We start from the raw sequence: 20,208 nt of genomic DNA on the forward strand, positions 1-20,208 counted from the left end.
AAACCCAGCAAGTTTTTAAGGCTGTTTGATCCACCCAGGGGTCTTTCCTTTCTCCCTGTGGCAGTTGTAGATTTTCACAAAACCTTTGAAGGAAGTCTCAGATAAAACCCAGAGCAGTGAAATCAGGGTGATGAAGCTTGGGTTGGATGTGCCTGTTGCTTTTGGTGGGGCAGCTTCGAAAAGCCCAGCACTGCACAGGCAAACCCTAAAGATGTTGTAGGGGTCCCAGTTGTTGGTTTTTCTGGGTCTGGATTGAAGGCACTTGAGATGCTAGTTCATGTTTGGACTCAGGTGTTCATTATTTCTTATCAGTGAAATGGTCTCACTACTGTGAGTTGGGCAGCTTTTCAGTAGAAGGCACAAAATGGCAACAATCTCTTGGTACAAGGTCTTTTAAGACTAAACTATCCAATTAAGAGCTGATACCCAGATTATTTTCCCTTTTTACCCAATAACTGATCCCAAAGAGCCCCTAATGAGGACTTTTCTGCCCAGTTACAAAATGCCACCCAAACCCATGGAGAAGAAGGAAGAAGCAGCATGAAGAAGAAGCCCAGGATGACACCCTGTGCCCTCCATCTTGCTTCCATCCACAACAGACTAAAAATCCCAAATCCTAAATTTTTCACCCAGTGACACACCTACACTGTTCTCTATAACCTATTTCACACTTTTGTGGATTCCAGTCTATCTTGAAGTCTGGGAAACTTTCTCCATGATGAGGGTCAGAGTCAGTGCTGCCCTGGGGGTCAGGACACCCCAGAGCAGACAGGGAAATATTCCCAGTGCCCTGGGTTTCCACAAGACGTTTTGAGGGAAAACCTTTAATTTTTTTCATTTAAAGGATGTGATTCAGCAACAACCTGTCAGTGGGTCAGGGCTAACCTCCTACCTGAAGACATTTCTGGCTGCTGGGGGTGGAATCTGTGGCATTGCCACCCTGGCAGTGGGTTCCCATCCCAGTGGCTGGGAGAGTCTTCTCCTGAATGAAGGCTTTGGGATATCTTCTGCGAGGGGTTCGCAGCTAATTGGTACAATCAATATTTGTTTTGCAAATGCAATTGGAGGGAAAGAGGGATTGAGAGCGCCAGAAATTCAATTGACCTGTAAGAACAGATACGGTGTAAAGGGAATCCTTCCCCTGCCAAGCAAATATTTAGAAAGGAGAAGCAATAAAATGAATAAGCAACAAAGTAATATCCTGCCTGCACGGCCGAGGGAGGCTGCTGGGAAGGGCTGCTGCCCCCGATGCTGCGATAACCCTGAGCAGACGAGTGGCAGGAAACTGTTTCCTAGAGAAAGCATGTTTGCTTTTGCCATCTAATTCATCAAAAGCTCATCCTGCTGCCTTGGCAGCACTGGGACCTGTCTCAGGTAGCCTGGCAAGCTGGGCACTGTCCCTGTAGCCCTGCAGCTATGACTGTGGCATCAACCCGGTGGTGGCACAGGGGACAGGGGTGTCCCTGCACCCTTGGCCCCTCTTGTAGGGGTCTCTGCTCTTTGCTGCCACCTGCTCAGCCTTGTCTGGTGATGAGAACACACTGGGAGGGTTGTGGGTGCTGTGGGATGTGAGGGCTGTGTGGGAAAGAGCATCAGTAGTTCCTGCCTGGAAGGACATTCCGGTGCCTCAGCACTCATTGGTGTGAAAATACAAACGGTTAAGGGAAAAAAAAAAAAAAAGAAAATAGATGTTTTTTAGATCAAAAAGCTCCAGAAAAACATTTTAGGTCAGGAGTGGTGAGATGGCATCCAGCCAGGGCTTTGGCTGGATGGAGCAAAGCACCCGAGTCCCTCTTTGCCAGATGGCTCAGCATCCCTGGGCACAGCCCTGCAGTGTGACTTGAACTTAGGCTCGTGGCTGAATTTAAAAATCTCTGTGTAAAGCTAAGATTTTTCAGAGAAACATACCTCATGCACACGTATATGTATATACACACACACACACACACATATATATGTATAAAATAGGGCAAGTAGAACAAAGGAAAATAATTTTATGGGGAAGCTCTTAACCAGATCCAGTCCTGAGCATCTTCAGGCCACTTTGGAGCCTTTTGAGCATCTTCCCCCAGTGATGGACATTGACCCTCCTGATTGGTGTCAGGATCTGAGAAGTCTTGTCATTTACTGGCATCAGTCAGAGCCTTTTCTGGGGGCTACTGGAATCACCTTGAAATGCATTCACTACACAGAAGTCAAAGAGAGGTTTGGATTTGCATTGGTGGATTGCTGAATTTTCAAGAGAACATTGGCTAAAAATGTGAACTTCCTCAGACTGAAGAGGAAAAAAGCTCTAGAGAAGCTCAAGAAAATTTTGAACTCTTTATAGTCAAATTTTCCTGAGGTTTTATCACTCTTATTGTAAGACTGAGCCCCTCTAGGATGCTCTGTACCTCCCAGAAGCTGATGTCAGGCCCATGAAGGGCAGAGCTCTGATTTTCCACACGTGAGATGTCATTTGGGAGCAGATCTCTTGCAGGGATCACGGAGGATGAGCTGCTGGACTGGCTCTGCATCCACAGACCACTGATGGCATGAAATGCCCCCACGTACCCTCATCTGTTATCTCATCCCTGTCTCAAGTGCCAGGAGGCTGCAAAACACACCCCAAACATTTGTTTCTCCCATCCTGAGAGCACACACCAGGAGACAGCAGCAACATGAGCTCAGCAGAGCGAGGAGGGGAGAGAGAAAAAAGATGGCTTAAATTTAATGTCTTTGCAGACAAGTATTTCCATTCATTCCAGAGCATATTCCTCTGGCATTTCCAGCATGCTTGTTTAGCTGAGCAGTTAACAAACTTCATGGAAACACATGTTATAGTGCTCTCTAGTGCACGGAGCTATGTATGAAGGATGATTCTTCTGAGATATCTCCATGCGAGCGCAGCTTTTGCTCCGGAGCAGCCCCTTAGCCGCAGCAGCTGCTTCCCATTGTGGAGATGCTGCTGAGTGAGGGGCGGGGGGAAAAAAAACCCCAACAAACCCTCAACCCCATCCCAACAACCTGACAACACACGCAGATGATATTTATGCAAAACCCTGCGCGAGGGTGAGGGAAATCAAAGATAAGGCAAGAAATAAGCGGGGCGGGTGAGCGCTATCTCCCTGCCCGGCGCGCTCCCGCCGATCTCTGTTTGCCGAGCTGCTCCGAAGCAGCTGCTCCCTGTGTCCAAGTGAGTTTACTCTGTTTAGCTTTTATACAGCCCAGCGATTTTTATGGCCACCGGAGCGCCGGGAAGCTCCACAGGATATTGGCCGCCTCCTAATGAGAATTTGCCGCGTCGGCACGTCGGGCGCAAACAGCCCCGGTGAATGTTAAACGCCTGGGAAACGGCAGCTCCTGCAGCCCCATCCCTGGATGCTCCCAAAGCCCTTGGGGGGAACGTGGGGTTGCTGTTTAATAAAGGGAAAGGCAAGCCTTGATTGTAGCCTAGGAGACTGGAGAGCAGCCGAGGCTCCCGGCTGGACCCTGCGCACCCGCACTGGCCTCGGTGCGGATGCTCCAGGAGAGCCTGGCAAGGCCAGGGGAGCACTGGGGGATTTGGGGTTTGGGGGGTCCTAAAGGTGAGGTTGGACTTGAGGGTCCAGACAGGTGTTGAACTCAGTCCCCTGGATTTGCCTGATTGCTTTGGTAGAAAGGTGGAGGTGAATTTGTGGTCTCACAAGGGAGCTGGGGCTGGAAAGGACTGGAAATCTTCTCGGTCCTTCTTCTGCTTGGAGCAGGGCTCACTTGCATGTGGATCAGGTTGTTGAGGGCTGGAACCAGTAAAGAATTGGCTGTGCCCAAGGAATGAGATTTCTGTTTAATCGGAATGCTCTATCTTTCCTTTGTTGTTTTGTTTTGGGTTGTTTTGGTTTTTTTTTGTAACTCTCTGTTTGAAAATCTGAATGGAAAATAGAAAGGTTTAATTTTGGTTTGTGTCTGTATTAATTTTCCATCACAGGAGGTTTATAAAAAAAAAAAAATCAGAAACAAATATAATGACTTGCAAGAGGAGTACATTAATCTGGAGCAGAATGAAAATAACTCCTTCCCCCACGGTGGTACAGCACGTCAAAAAACCAGCGTGTGTGTAAAATCCCCAAGGGGGTAGGAAAGCCAGCCTGCAGGAGGTTTCAGCCAGGATATCTTTTTCTTGGAAAACAAACAAACAAAAAAAAAAAGAATAGTTTTCAAGATCTTCACATTTTTACCCACAAAATGAATGACATGAGCAGCGTTTCCTTCTCTCCTGGTTATTCCTGCCCCGCTCACAAAGCCAGCCAAATCGGGGTGGTGGCGGCAGCAATGGCACATCCTCTTGCTCCTGGTGACTTTGCTTTTCCATCATTTGCCTCTCCATTAATCTCAGTACAAACAAAGGCTCTGAAGAGACAAGCTGAAAAGCTCCTGGGGGTACGTTTAAATCAGTCCTTTCTAATAATGTCTGTCGACCTCTCTGTGGAAGCACTGCTCCCCAAGGAAAGGACACGGAGCTGCGGCAGCGTGCTGAAATATGGTGGGGTGTAATTAATTCTGACCTCTGGCTCCCACTCACTCACTCTCAATATTAAATTTGACTAGTGATATTGTGGTTTTTCAATTATCCTTGTTTTCTTGGGGGCATGGTGGGGGGGGATGAGGGGGGTCGCTGCTCAAAATTCAGCTTGGTGGGAGATGCATTGCTTGGATGCAGGGCTGCTGGGCTGTGGGCTGGATGGGATTGATCCTTGGGTTGGCTTCGCTGGGATGGCATTTGGGCCTGGCTGTGGGGTTGTGTGTGCCTCTCCCCCTCATAGCTGTGCCTCTACAACCTGGTTCTTCATCAGTGCTGGAATGGAACCAAGTCCCTGTCTGATGCTGCACGCTGTTATTGAGGATGGGGGGACACAAAAAGAACAGGTCTTTAGGGAAGTGAGGAGGAAAATCAGCATTTTGGTCTTGGCCTTCTGGCCTCGCTCAGGAGATCACTTTCTGACCACTCCTGCCATCAAGCACAGGATTTTTATCAGGCTCCTGGAGGGGGGACAGAGCCGTCAGCAGCTGGAGGACCTTGTTGGTGAAAGTCTTATTAGTGTGTCCTTGATCAGAAATGGAGCAACACAGAGCAGCCTTGGAAGATGTGCACTTGCTCCACCTTTTACTTGGACACAGGGAGGGCTGCTGGTGTGTTTTGGCAGCGGCTGCTCACTGGGAAGGCTTCGTTTGTCTGTTTACTTAACCCCATCATTGTAGCAGTGCCCCTGCCGTGGTCTCTGGAGGGTCCAGGAGGTGTTAAGTGACCACTTTTGGACCCCATCCAGGAGTCAGGGGCGAAGGTGCCCTTTCCTGGGAAAGCTCAGATGGTTCCCATGTAGCAGAAGGAGGCTTGAACAGCCCAGCATCACCCCCTCTCCTCTGCTTCCCCTCCTTTCCCCTCTGCCAGCAGCTCCCCAGCGTGTCCCTCATCACTGGTGTCCTCTGCCAGGGAGCAGGCCCTGGGGGGGACCTGCTCAGGTCCTTATATCAGAGCAGGAGCCATAGACCCCATAATTTAACCTCTTCAAAGCCTCTGGGTCCCTGTGTGGGGCTGCCCCCTCCTCCACACCCGATACTGGCTCTGCCTTTGGGAGCAAGCTGTGCTTATTGGCATCCTCTGCCATGATGGGCTCTCTGAGAATTCATGGCACAGTGGGATGCTGGATGGGGTAGAACCCCTGGGTTAGGACCCTGAGAGAGCTGGCTTAGGTGAAGAAGGGCCAAAAATAGGACTCATCGGGCTTCTCCTCCCTTCCTTGCTCTCCTGGCCTCTCGGAGCATACAGCCACCAGCCAAGTGAATCAGTGATTCACCCCTGGTGAATCTGCCAGAGGCCAGATCTTGGCTTTTTGGGCTCCCTGTTCCCTGTTGGCAGCAGCAGCTCAGCTGAACCCTGGGGAGAACCTGCACCCCAGGGCCATGGAGGCAAGCTCACATCAGCCCCTGGGGTGAAATAAGCCCGTTTCAGCTCGGTTGCCATGTCCCCTCAAAGTGTTGGAAGATGCATTCAGGCAGCAGGAATGAGAAGGGCTTGAGCTGGGGGGGAGGGAGGAGAAGGGAAATTAAAGGAGAGGGGAAAAGAAAAAAAAAAAAAGAAAAGGAAAACGCCACTTGCTGCAGAGCGAGCGAATTCTCCAATAAACCTGAATCTGCTGAGAATACATTTTACAAACATGCAGCGAAGTTGGCTGCTTTTGTTTGGGCGTTTGTTAAGCATTAACTAAAGAATGCCATGGTCCAGCCTGCTCGGTGTGAAACCTAATTCTCCCCCTTTCTGGAGCCATGGCATGGAGTGCTCAATTTTTTTCTCTCTGTAGGACTGCAGCCTTCTGGTACTCCAGCCAAAAAACACTCATATTTTAGCAAGCTTAGCCCCGGCCCCGTTGCCAGGCAGTAAAGCGAACACTTGTCCGCCTCGGGGGGGAGGGAGCTGGGAGACAGGGAAGGGTCAGGAGAAGAGCCCCGGGGAAAACATCCCTCCCCTGTCCCACCAGAGAGCTCCCTGAGGGCTTGGGGTGCACAGGGAGGGAAGTGAGGGCGGCTGTGGGCACTTTCCTCCATCAGCTTGGGAGCCTGCAGACACAGTGTGGGTTTGGAGGTGATCCTTGGTGTGGAGTTGCCCTCTGGATGGTGCTCCCCATGCCCAGGATGTGCCAGCCTGCTCTCCACAGTGCTGAGATGGACTCAGCTCTTTCTGAGTCGCTCCTGTGGTGTCAGCATCCCTCCTGCCAGGGCCGAGGATCCACGGGGTGCCCCATGGCTGCAGCTGGGGGATACCCTCACTGCCACCCTCCCCCTTGCTGCTTGGCCATGGTCCATGCCCTCTGCCTCCTCCTTTGGCTGCGTGATCAGGGACAGGGTGATGTGAGCCCAGCAGCAGTGGGGCAGTGGCTCATTCCCAAGCCAGGGGTGCAGGGTTGACAGCAAAGTGGCATTTCTCCACTGCCAGCCTCTCGAGGACCCGGTGCTGATGTCCCCCCTTGGGGTGAGTGGCAGTGGGTGAGAAGATGACCAAGTGCCAAGACAACTCAATCAGAGTCCTCACTCCCTGTGGCTCATTGCTGGCACTCACTGCCAGCCTCCTCCTGCACCCCTTGGGCTGATCCTAGGCTCATCCCCATGCCAGGATCGTGGCCTTGGTGGGATTCATGGCTCTGAATGCCAGGCTGCTTGGAAGCAAGGGCAAGGACCATTGAGAGTGAGGCTGTTGGAGGCTGATGGCACTTGGGGGATAAGAGCATTTGCAGAGTAAAAACATTTTGGGGAGAAGGCATTTGGGTCAAAGATCCAGGCCAGGCTGCAGCTCCCAGCACCTCCTGACAGGTTGGTCAATGCCAGTTTAGTATTTCCTTGTGCCTCTGTGCCCTTCAGCACAGAAAATTTAAAATTCTCAGCATCCAGGATTCCGTCAGGTCAGGACCTGCTCAGGCTTCTCCTGAGCTGTGATCACAACATGGGGCGAGCGGGGCAGGTGTGTTGGAAAACCCAAAACTCACAACATGGGGTGAGTGGGGCAGGTGTGTTGGAAAACCCAAAACTCACAACATGGGGTGAGTGGGGCAGGTGTGTTGGAAAACCCAAAACTCACAACATGGGGTGAGTGGGGCAGGTGTGTTGGAAAACCCAACATCCCCGGGGATGGTACCAATGCAGGGTCACCCAGGGGCTGCCCTGCCCCTCTCAGCCCATTCCTGGAGCAGGCAGGGAGGCAAGCAGAGCTCACCTTCCCTGCAGCCCCAGCCCAAAGCTCAGCCATTGAGATTTGTCCGTCACGATTCAATATCGGCGTCCCCGCCCCGGGAGGCTCCGCGGGGCCGCCTTTGTATGCGGGGCACGCAGACAGACAGCAGCCGGGAAGCGCCCGTCAATCACGGCCCCTTTCAGCCTGTCACCCCCACAGGAATGGGGAAAGAGGCGCTGGTGGCTCTGCTGGAGCCAGGGCTGCACCCCAGCCATCGGGAGGGGACATGGGATGAGCATCCCAGAGGTGGCTTTGGCCCTGTGCTGGTATTTTTTAGGTTTGGGTGATGCTGAGTGGATGGGAAACCCCAAAGAAGAGGTCTGAGATGCTTTGTTGGGAAGGAGGAATGGGCATGGAGAAGTGGGGCTGCATCCTGGGGGATATGCCTAATCCCAACAGAAATGTCGAGCTTTTGGAAATGCCCAAATATTTTGCTTCAAGATTTTCTTGAAAGCCACCACCAGTCCCTTTCAGCTTCAAAACTGCAGCTTGTCATTTCAAAAGAGACCTAAACTTAAAAAAAACCAAAAACAAAAAACCAAAGATCAAAAAAGCCAACCCTAGCAAGAATATTCCAAGAATAGGAATGTTTTTAAGATCAGACACAAAAGGCTATGTGTGGTGATAAAAATTGCTCACATCACTATCTTTTTGTTCCAGTTCCTCTAAGCTGAGTGTGTTGGTTTTATTTACAAATACTCACTGTCAGTGCTTCAGTGAGGTGTTTGCTGAGCTGCTGTGCCAGTCTGGTTCTCCACCAAGCATCCCAATCTCCCTGTCTGGTGCTCTGGCCAGCTTCCCACCTGCCTAAACAAACCCAGTCAGGCCTGACTTAACTTTGGAACCACAGGTTATGGAGGGAAAAAAAAAAAACCCTACTGAGAACTAAAGCATCCCTAAAATGCCATCAGTGAAGCAGGAGAGAGCTGGGCATGGAGCTGAAGGTCCCAGAGATGGAGGAAAACCTCTGTGGATCCAGGCTGGTGTGTCTCACTCAGGCTAAAATGTTAAATTAATTGCTGGAGTCTGGGTCTCAAGGGTACAGCCTGATCTCAAGGGAGCTGAGACACCAACAGGACCCTTTGCTGTCTCTCCATTGCTACCTGTGGTTTTTTCTGCCTGTGACCTTTTAGTGCCTGAGGTCTCAGTTTACTGTGTGTTTATAAGGAGCTCTTTTAGGTTTTCTGGGGGTTTCTCTGCAGCTCACATTGCCCAGGGATGGGTGAGTCCTGCACTGGGCAGTGAAAGACACCTGGACTGAACAGCATCCCTCAGTGGGAGCTGCTTTGGAAATAAAGTCATTTATTCAGCGACCTAGGAATGGCTTTAAGTGTCTGATATCAGGCAGCCATTTACCTAAATCTCACACCTCCCTGCTGTGCAGCATCCTTTGGGCTTGGAAACATCCACTGCTGGGGTGGTGCTGCTGTGCCTGGTTGGCAGAGGTTTGTGGCTCTCTAATAAGTGCCTGGGAAACAAATTTTGGGCACATTTATTCCTGGAGATTAGCTGGCAGTAATGTAATATCTTATCAATATTTTATTACTGAGAGCAGTTGGTAATCCCAACAGGTAGGGCTTAAACATCATTTAAACAGGATGAGAATGTGTTGCCAGACGAATACAAATAGCCTCCACTTTGACATAAAAGAGACATAATTAAAGATGAAGTGACTACAGAAATATTAATGCAAGCCAGTGTATAATTGAGCTGGAGGAAGAAAAAGAATGACCCTTCAGAAGGGATGCTTTCAAGGGAATGCACCTCCCTCTCTTCACAGGGCAGTCACAGGGATGTTGGAAACACATCTTAGGGACAGGCAGTTGTAGGTAAACTTGGGGAATTAATGCTGAATGTAGAAAAATAAAAGCTACTGATGGCAATTATGAATTCCCTAACCTGTACATTTTATTTGATGATTTCCCACTTTGTATGGTGATGACAGTGTTTTATAAAAGCTTTATAACACCCCTTTCCTATTTCTTTGGGAATGCTGCTTTCTGCTGAGCATGCCCAGGATTTGGCTGGCATGGGAAGAGTGTTGCACCAGACCCTTGTGCTTGCCAACACTGTTTGGGAAAAACCTGGGAGGAAGAAGGCACTTTTGCAAACAATCCCCATTTTCTGGTGGTTTTCCCATGAGGGTTTTGCATATATCTGGTCCTCTGCTTCTCAGAACGGGGCTGGTTCAGCACATTTCCTATGTGGGTTTTAGGAACAGCCAAAAAAAAAAAAAGATGGGGTTGAAAGCTCGGAGGTAACCTCTGCAGGATATGTGCTGACTTTTGACTTCTCTTTCTAGGCCAAAGTCACCAAGACAGGGGAATAATAATGTCCAGTTCCCACAGATATTTCGGACAAGGCTGGGTAAACAGTGGGGTTTTTTTTCTATGTGATGTCCAAGCCAAGAACTCAAATATCTGGGTGTGGCAAAGTAGTTCTGGTTTGATACCTTCAAACATCTCTGTTGGTAATCCCATTTACTGAAAATATCTGGGCCTAGGGTTAATTCCAGGTGCCTCTGAAGCCAACACTGATGCTGCCACCTCTGCTCTTCTCACCTCAGTTTCCCCCAGCTGTAAATCATTGATCATTCTCAGTAGGGACATTTAAACTGGGAGAAAGAAAAGCTCTGTTCCAACCTAAAGCGTTATTGCTGTTGCTATTATTATTGGCTTTTAAGTCTAGAGACAGAGTCTTGAAACCTGGGAACAGTTTAATTAGGGATGCCTCAAACGCTGTCACATCAATGTCAAGGAACAAGCTGAGCTTTTCCTTTTCCTTTTGACACATCAAGTCTTCAGTCTGGCACTGGCCTTAACCCCAGATTTGCTGTCTTGGAGATTTTTATGATCTATTAGACATTCCTGATGTGTTTCTGATTTTTATGCTATGATCTTTATTATGAAATTCCTGATTTTTATGATATATTAGACATTCCTGATTTGTTTCTGATTTTTATGCTATGATCTTTATTATGAAATTTCTGATTTTTATGATATATTAGACACTCTTGTATGTCCATTCCTGTGCAAGTGAGGATGGGGCCAGAGGGATGGGGTGGTTTGTGGGTGAGGGAGGGTGGGGATATTTTCTGTGGGTGCTCGTGGAGAGGCACAGATGAACTCCCTGACCCCACTGCTGTCTCCAGCATCTCCTTGGGTCTTGGCATGAGCTGGAGGGAGGTGACAAAGGAGAGTTGACTGGATAGAACCTGTGTGGAACTGATGCTGTCTTGTGCTGGTGCTACCTGGGCTGCTGGGTTTGATACCTTTGTTTTCTGGGCGTCGGGTTCTTCATCACTTGCCCACATTTACGGTAAGCACCTGGTGAGCCCCAAAACTGCTGAAGTTGACCCAAAAGCAGCACCCCCCATTGGCACTGGATGACTGTGCAGCACTGAGAGCATGTCCCTGTCACTGCAGAGTGCCAGCAGCGCTGTCCCCAGCCCCTCAATGCTCCAAGGGGGTGACACAGCACTGCTGTGCTGATCCATCTCCCTGTTGTGGTGTTGTGAGGTCCCCAGGATGAGGTGAGAGATGAGAATTGACTCCCAAGTTCGCAGAAGGCTGATTTTTTATTTTATTTTATTGATAAAATAAATCAATTATTTGATTATTATATTATATTATATTATATTATATTATATTATATTATATTATATACTAAAACTATACTAAAATAGAGAGAACATACATCAGAAAGCTAGAAAGGAATGAATAATAAAAACCCGCGACTGACCAGAGAGTCCGACACAGCTGGACTGGGATTGGTCATTGAGTAAAAACAATTCACATGGAACCAATCACAGATCCACCTGTTGGTAAACAATCTCTGTGAGACCATGTCTGGATGGGCTGTTTGGGTCCACTCTGTACCATTGACAATAGGGTCAATAGTCTGTGGGCTGTTGACCCCAGTCCACACGGTCTTACATAGAAGAAAGCAAAATATCAGAAGTGCTCTTCTCCACGTGGTAACGTTCTCTCTTTATTCCAAGAGACACATCAGATGGACAAACACATAGAAAAAGAGACTGTTCCCCAGTACAACAAACCTCCAGAGCACATTCCAAGCAGTCAGATAATTATTGTTCACATTTCTTTTCTGAGGCTTCTCAGGAGAAAAATCCCGGCGAAGAGATTTATCATAAAACACCACGGTGACAATCTCCCCGCCATGGCTGCCCCATGTCTTGTCCCAGCACCTGCAGGGCGTGACAGCAGGCTGGGTGTGGCAAAGAGGTTGTGCTTTGACACTTCAGACGTGTCTGTTGGTCTGGGTGTGGCAAAGAGGTTGTGTGTGACGGTGGTCACAGGGGTCTCAGGTTGAAGGAAGAGACGAGGATTTGACTCCATATTTCAGAAGGCTTGATTTATTATTTTATTATATAAATTACATTGAAACTATATTAAAAATAATAGAAGAAAAGGTTTCAGCTCAGAAGGCTAGCTAAGCTAAGAATAGAAAAGAATGAATCAGCAAAGGTTTGTGGCTCGGACAGAGAGAGAGCCAGCTGGGCTGTGATTGGCCATTAATTCCAAACAACCACATGAGACCAATCACAGATCCACCTGTTGCATTCCCCAGCAGCAGATAATCATTGTTTACATTTTGTTTCTGAGGCCTCTCAGCTTCTCAGAAGGAAAAAAATCCTAAGAAAGGATTTTTAATGAAGAGATGTTTGCGACAGTTGTGCTTTGACCCCTTCAGACCTGTCTGTTGGTCTGGGTGTGCAAAGAGGTTGTGTTTTGATACCTTCAGACGTGTCTGGGTGTGGCAAAGAGGTTGTGCTTTGACCCCTTCAGACCTGTCTGGTGGTCTGGGTGTGCAAAGAGGTTGTGTTTTGACCCCTTCAGATGTGTCTGTTGGTCTGGGTGTGCAAAGAGGTTGTGTTTTGACCCCTTCAGATGTGTCTGTTGGTCTGGGTGTGCAAAGAGGTTGTGTTTTGACCCCTTCAGACGTGTCTGGGTGTGGCAAAGAGGTTGTGCTTTGACCCCTTCAGATGTGTCTGTTGGTCTGGGTGTGGCAAAAGGTTGTGTTTTGACCCCTTCAGACGTGTCTGTTCTGGATGTGGCAAAAGGTTCTGCTTTGACGCCTTCAGCCGTGTCTGTTGTTCTGGATGTGGCAAAAGGTTCTGCTTTGACGCCTTCAGCCGTGTCTGTTGGTCTGGGTGTGGCAAAAGGTTGTGCTTTGACCCCTTCAGCCGTGTCTGTTGGTCTGGGTGTGGCAAAAGGTTCTGCTTTGACCCCTTCAGCCGTGTCTGTTGGTCTGGATGTGGCAAAAGGTTCTGCTTTGACCCCTTCAGCCGTGTCTGTTGGTCTGGGTGTGGCAAAGAGGTTGTGCTGACCCCTTCAGCCGTGTCTGTTGGTCTGGCTGTGCAAAGAGGTTGTGCTGACCCCTTCAGCCGTGTCTGTTGGTCTGGGTGTGCAAAGAGGTTGTGCTGACCCCTTCAGCCGTGTCTGTTGGTCTGGGTGTGCAAAGAGGTTGTGCTGACCCCTTCAGCCGTGTCTGTTGGTCTGGGTGTGCAACGAGGTTGTGCTGACCCCTTCAGCCGTGTCTGTTGGTCTGTCCGTCCCGCAGGCTGTTCGCGGTGAAGTGCGCGGGCTGCCTGGAGGCCGTGGCGCCCAGCGAGCTGGTGATGCGCGCCCAGAAGAGCGTCTACCACCTGCACTGCTTCTGCTGCTGCGTCTGCGAGCGGCGCCTGCAGAAGGGAGACGAGTTCGTGCTCAAGGAGGGGCAGCTGCTCTGTAAGGGCGACTACGAGAAGGAGCGGGAGCTGCTGAGCTTGGTGAGCCCGGCTCTGTCGGATTCTGGTAAGGGACTCCCTGGCTGGTCCCGCTGCCAGGCCCCTCACAGGGCTCTGGAGGTGAGGGTTGGGCTCGCTGCCCTGAACTTCTGCCCTTTGGTCTGAGGGGATAAGCTCTGTAAGGTCCTCCAGGCACCTCGGTGGTGAGGGCTTGAGCAGGGAGCTCAGCAGCGAGGGCTGGAGGATGCTCTGTGTTCCATCCCACCTCATAAGGCTCATTTCTGGAGGAGTCTGTGCTCCTGGCCTGTGCAGCTTCCCCAGATGTGGGAGGGAGAGCTGGCCACTGACTAAACCTTGAGCTAAACCTTTGTCCCTGCCCTGTGCCTCAGTGTCCCTGCCTGTCCCTGCTCCTGTCTCTGGAAAGGCTGAGAACAAGAAGGGAGCTGCTTCTGCTGTAGTCACCCCTTTTAATAACAAGGGGAAACTGAGGCACAGAGCTGAAACATGAACTGGCAGCAGGGAGCCTACAAACCTTGTGTCCCCAGCAGCTGATGGGCAGAGCCAGCCTGCTGACCCATCATGGGGACACTGCAGAGCCAAGGGGGCTGCAGGAGAGGTGGCCCTGTGGCTGGAAGTGGGCAGGGGGTCAGCATCCTGCTCCAGCCAGGGTGTCACAGCCAGGTTAGGTTGCCCAGAGCATCACCAGCATTAAAATATGTTATCTGCACGCAATGCAAATTAAACCTGAATGTTTCCCAGGAAGACAAAGCCCAGCGCTGGGGAGTGTGAGGGTGGAAATGATCTGATGATCTGCTAGCCAAAATCCTCAGGATAACACCATCCCCACAGTGCCCTGCTCCTCAGCAGTCTCTCAGTTCCCCTTAAAATCCCTCACTGGGGAAAAGGCTGCTTTGTGGAGGGAAAGGATTTACCTTGGAAATTCTCTGCTCTGGAAAATGCCAGCAGCTGTGGTAGGGGGCAAGTGGGGCTGTCTTTTTCCTGCTGGAGCAAAGCACTGGATTTAAAAAGAGTAGAAATCAAGATTAGGAGTGTGTGGTTAAGGTGTGAAGCATGGACACAACAAAACCTGGTGCTCTCTGTCACTGGAATGCTGTAACTGGGAGAAGATTTGTGAAGGGATAGGGGTGGTTTTCATAGATAGGGAGGAAAAATTGCCCAAAGCCTGTATTTCTCTGTGATATTGAGCTCCTCTGCAGTGAAAGCCCCTCTGTCCTGCAGCACTGCTTGTGTGGGTTCTGTGTGAGCCCTGCAACCCTGCTTGCTCAGGACAAAAAAGTCCTTCCTCCTTGCAATTAACAGTAGTGATGTTTAAGAATCAGTGTGATTCCATGGGAGGAGGTGGCTGTGGGGAGCTGGTGAGTCATGGTCCAGCACTGGAGGATCTGGACAGGCAGGAGTGCAGGAGGACCCAGCCCACTGGCACTGGCTCTTCCCTTAGCCCTGGGAAAGTCCTTAACTGATTGAAAAATTACTGTTTTTTCCTCTGGGATATACAAACCCTTTTCAGTTAAAATAGGAACCAATGAGGAAGAGAAAGCAAATCAGCCACAATGGTTTGGGTTTGTTCCTAGTGGGGGAAAAGGGCATTTGGGGAAAGGTTGGGGAGCTTTTCCTCCCCAGCCACTCATCAGCCTGTGGTCCAGCCTCACTTCCAGCAGCTCCAGCCAAACCAAGAGCCTCAGCTTAGCAAAAACCCCCAGGGGAAAGACTTATTTTGGTGGAAACTCCAGCTGAGACCTGAGGGATGTGAAGGGCCAGTGTGGGAGTCAAAAGGGCAAGGCAAGCCCTTGGCTGATCAGAAACCCAACCCAAAGCCCCTGACATGGCCTGGCAGCCTCTGACTGGGGGGTCCCAGCCCTTGCCATCTCCCCACAGACCCCATAGCTTGTCCCTGGCTGCTCTTGGTGGCTCCCAGCTTTGTCTTGGGACACTGGGGACAATGACACAGCAGGGACCAGCCCAGGTATGCATCCCCCGTGGATGCTCCCCCCAGACCCAGGGGATGCAGAGTGGTGCCCAGGAGATGCAGAGTGGTGTCCAGGGGATGCTTAGTGGTGTTCAGGAGACGCACAGTGGTGTTCAGGATTTGCAGAGTGGGGTTCAGGATTTGCAGAGTGGTGCCAGGAGATGCAGAGTGGTGTCCACGAGATGCAGAGTGGTGTCCAGGAGATGCAGAGTGGTGTCCAGGAGGTGCAGAGTGATGTCCAGGGGATGCACAGTGGTGTTCAGGATTTGCAGGGTGGTGTCCAGGGGATGCACAGTGATGTCCAGAAGATGCAGAGTGGTGCCCAGGAGATGCACAGTGGTGTTCAGGATTTGCAAGGTGGTGTCCAGGAGATGCACAGTGATGTCCAGGAGATGCAGAGTGCTGTCCCCTCTCAGGCTGCCCCTCACCAGCAGCATGTGATGAGCTCCTCCAGCCTCTTCCCTGTCCCCCCCTGGCTGCTTTGAAGCCCCCCAGGCTCTCTCCTTCCCTCCCTGCCCCCGGCCCCCGCATACCAAGGGCCACTTTATGAGAAAGCAGAGATAAAAAGCGAGCCATATGTTGTCTGTAATCTCCCAAACCCTCGCTTCAATTACTGCCTCCCCCGAGCCTCCGCCGCCCAGCCTGAGTAAACAAGCCCCTCTGAAAGAGGACCCTGCTTTCCAATTAAAAACGTCCTAACGTTCCTGCTCTCCCTAAATCCTCCCTGGGCGAGGAATGTCCCGGCCCCGGCGGCGGGATGTGGGCTCGGCAGGTCGGAGCGGGGGCACCAAGCCCCACAATATCCACAATATCCACAATATCCACAAGATCCACAAGATCCATGGCCCCGGCCCCTTCCCAGGTGACGTCAGGGCAGCCCCAGACACTCATTAATTTCTCCCCCCTCCTCAGTGGGGAAAGGCTTGAAAGGGAGAGTTAATTAAAAGTAATACCCCGCCAAATCCGGCTTCGCTTTTCCTTCTTTCCCTTTGACACTGGGAGGGATTTGGGGAGCAGGTGTTGGTGGGGGGAGGGCTTGGAGAGGCTGCTCTGAGCGGGTTTTCCCCCTTGGAGAGGGTTTTGAGCATCATGGACCTGATGGAGCCTATGAGCCTGTGGCTCTGTCCCTCCTGGGCTGGAGAGGAGTGGGGTGCTGACCTCATGCTTGGGTGGTTCATGGACCAGTTGACATTCCTTCTCCCGTGATTTGTAAAAATCTTTACCTTTCCATCAAAATTAAACTCCTTCAGCATTCAGGAGAGCCAGCAGCTTGGCAGAGCAGGGACCTGGCACTGGGAAGGAGGCAGCAGCAGCAGCAGCAGGAGCCCCTGCTCAGCCCCATCAGCCCCACAGCCTGGGCCTCCCTCACTGGGGTTCTCACACCTGCTCCAGTGTGGCATCCCTCGGGCTGGGACGTGCAAGGAAACATCAGTTTGTCCTTCCTGTTGGTGTGGGAATGTCATGGGTGTGCTGTGAGCAAGAAGGGAGCTGGACAGCAGCAAGGCTCTGGTTCCTGGGGCCAGACCCAGCTCCTGGCTCTCTGGGGACTGCCAGCACAAAGAGCTCTCCCTGCCCACTGACAGGGAAAGGCTCCTGGCTGGAACCCAGGAGAGGGCCCAGCAGTGTGGAGAGGAGAGGTAACTGGTGCCTGAGAGCTGCTCCTCTGGGATCTTTGCCTCCCCTCAGCCTGGAGATCTGCTCCTGCCTTTCCTCATTCCCACCTGGGCTGCTGTTGGATTGAAGCTTTCCTGCTGTGTGGGATCCATGATTAGCCCTTGCCATGGGGTTTGACCTGGCCTGTTTTCCCCAGGAAGTACCCTGAGCCAGGCTCACACTCCCTGGTACATCCCCCTCTCCCAGAGCCATGGCAGCCCTGGCATGGACTTGGGCCAAGCAAAGCCTTGCAGAGCCCCATCCATATCCAACCTGCACCTCAGCTCCATTAGCCATTCCCAGATGAACGCTGAAGGAGCTTTCTGGAAAAGGCTGAGTGATTTACAGCTAGCCAGAGGGAAGGTGCTGTCAAACCTGCATCGCAGCTGAGCAAGCAAGGTCATCAGCAGGGGAGGTGCAGTAAATGAGGAGAGCTGGGAAGAGGCACTGTCCACTTTCCTGGAGCAGTTCCTGCCCTGAGTGGTGGAGAGCAGCAGGGAGATCCACCCCAGTGCCTGGGAATGCAGTGGGGCAGCACATCACAGTGAGTACCTGAGGAGTGAAGGCTGAAAGACCCTGGGTTTCTGTCCAGGGAGATTTAAAACTCCATAGAAAGAAGGAAATAACAGGCAGAAAGGTGCCCCTTGTATGTATGAATAAATATGTATGCCCCTTATATGTATGAATTAAAGTCTGTGCTCTGAAGGGAGTTGTCCTCCATGGTAGAGCAGGTCAGGAGGTGTTGGTGAGGGGTCTTGGCTAACACTTTGCCCTCTCTGAGCATCCTTGCCCACCCATTACCCTGACCTCCCCAGCCTGGTCTGCCTGGGCAGAGGGACCCAATCTCTGTCTCCACCTGGGTTTGGGGACAGCCCCAGGGGCACAGGGGTCCTTGACAACTGCTGGCCCCTCACCTGGATGATGTGACCTGTGTGACTCTGTCCAGATGTGTCCCCAGCTGTGGCCTGGCTGGAAATTCCTGTGAACCAGGCAGAGATCTGGCTCTGGTGGAGGGAAAATCAGCTGTCCCAGGGTTTCACATTGCAGCTGCTCAGACTGTTGGGGAAAAGAAGAACCCAAAACCACATCTGCTGGCTGAGCAGTCACAGGCTTCAAGTGCCAGTAGCTCTCCCCCACTCCCAAACCTCAGCTTCTCACATACTCAGAACAAGATCCCCACCAACACCAGCTTGTTTTAAATCTCTCACATTATTTTGACCATGCTGGAGATGGTGTGTGGCGCCTGTTTTCTGTAAAGGACCTGCTTTTATTTCATCCTTAGGCAAAAGTGATGATGAGGACAGCATCTGCAAGCTGGGCCAGGCCTCGGGGAAGGGCTCTGAGGACGGGAAGGATCACAAACGGCCCAAGAGGCCTCGCACCATCCTGACCACGCAGCAGCGGAGGGCGTTCAAGGCCTCGTTTGAGGTCTCCTCCAAGCCCTGCAGGAAGGTATGGGGAGAAGAGCCCATGGCCAGCCCTTGGGGATGTGCTGGGTGCTGAGCATGGCCTTGCCCTGGCTGATCTGACCCTTCCTGAAAAGCTGAGTGGGCTGAGATGCAGCCCCACATTTCTCTTCACAGAGAAAAGCAAGGCACAATTCTTCCCAAAAATATTTCTGGGTTTTGCGTTCTCTGAAGCTCAGAGAAAGAAAACACAATTCTTATCACTTGCTGTGCCCGTGTTTGTGCAAAAGTAGAATGCAACATGGAGACTGTTTACCCAAAGTGATGGTGTTTTGTTTCCTTGGCCTGTCAGAGCCAGGCGTGTGTGTGTGTGTGTGTGTGTCGGGACTGTTGGGTGACAGTCACAAGAGTCTGTGCAGTGTGAGCAGAGTGAGTGTTTGGCAGATTCAGTTTAGGTGTAATGTATATAGTATAATAAACTAATTAATCAGCCTTCTGGTACCCATGGAGTCAGATGCATCACTCTCTCCCCTGGCTGAGGCCATCCCAGCATTGCCATGCTGAGAGAACACTGTCCCTGTTCTCTCCAGGTGCGGGAGACGCTGGCGGCAGAGACGGGGCTGAGCGTCCGTGTGGTGCAGGTCTGGTTCCAGAACCAGCGAGCAAAGGTGGGTACCAGGGCTGCCAGCACCCATTGCCGGGGCTCCCTCCCTCCTGGCTTTGGCCAGGGGATGGTTTCATTCTGGTTTTTCCCCTTTCCTCTCTCCCAGATGAAGAAGCTCGCCAGGAGGCAGCAGCAGCAGCAGCAGGACCAGCAGAACACGCAGCGCCTGAGCTCAGGTACCCCCCTGACAATTCGGCTTTCCCCATCTCCCAGCCCTCTCCAGGCTTCTCAGCCGAGCTCAGCCGCCCAAGAAGCAGCAGCCAATGATCTTCTCTGGTTGTTATCTTGCAGCCCAGACGAACGGCGGCGGCGGGCCGGGGCTGGAGGGGATGCTGAACCCCTACACGGCGCTGCCCCCGCCGCAGCAGCAGCTGCTGGGCATGGAGCAGAGCGTCTACGGCTCCGACCCTTTCCGGCAGGGGCTCACCCCACCCCAGATGCCCGGAGACCACATGCACCCCTACGGTAGGGCTCTGGGGATGCTCTCTTTGCCCTCTCACCTTCAAAGAGATGCTGGGTTGTGGTGGGGTCACCTCACTCCTAAATGCCTTGTGCTACTGCTGCCTTTTAGGGCTGACCTAAAAACAGAGGCCAGACGAAAGAATAAAAGCAGATATTTACTGAAGGGCCTTCAGGCACATTAAGGGCAGATAGATGAAGCCTCCCCAAGGGGCTACACCCAAGATGGACAATGGTCCAGCCGTTTTTCAGACAATTACAAATTTGTCCATTTACATATCAGGGGTTAATCCTCCAATTACAGCTTCAGGTAATGAAGTCATATTCCCCCCATTTGCTCCTCTCCATTTCACTTTTGTTCATACTTTTCAGGGCCTGAGGCTGTAGGGTGTCCTTGAGTTTCAGGCCCAGAAGGATCATTTTTCTGACCAAAATGTGAGGACAGCAGCTGACACTCTGTATGGAGTACAGAGCTATACAATGAAGCAGTGCAAGATTTGAAAAATACACAGCTGAAATCCAAAGGCATCACTAGAAAAGCTGGGGGTA

The 20,208-nt window shown here is 51.3% G+C and overlaps 1 protein-coding gene across 1 annotated transcript in view; it reads left to right on the top strand.

Moving 5' to 3' along the window:
- Positions 1-20,208, top strand: part of LMX1A (LIM homeobox transcription factor 1 alpha) — a 44,499-nt gene that overhangs the window by 24,066 nt on the left and 225 nt on the right. Inside the window, exons 4-8 of the mRNA XM_036388024.1 lie at positions 13,325-13,557; positions 18,413-18,582; positions 19,127-19,204; positions 19,307-19,376; positions 19,492-19,665. Coding sequence (XP_036243917.1) covers positions 13,325-13,557; positions 18,413-18,582; positions 19,127-19,204; positions 19,307-19,376; positions 19,492-19,665 — 725 coding nt within the window. The remainder of the gene's footprint in view (positions 1-13,324; positions 13,558-18,412; positions 18,583-19,126; positions 19,205-19,306; positions 19,377-19,491; positions 19,666-20,208) is intronic.

The sequence above is a fragment of the Molothrus ater genome, chromosome 9 (genome assembly GCF_012460135.2).
Source record: "Molothrus ater isolate BHLD 08-10-18 breed brown headed cowbird chromosome 9, BPBGC_Mater_1.1, whole genome shotgun sequence".
NCBI lineage: Eukaryota > Metazoa > Chordata > Aves > Passeriformes > Icteridae > Molothrus > Molothrus ater.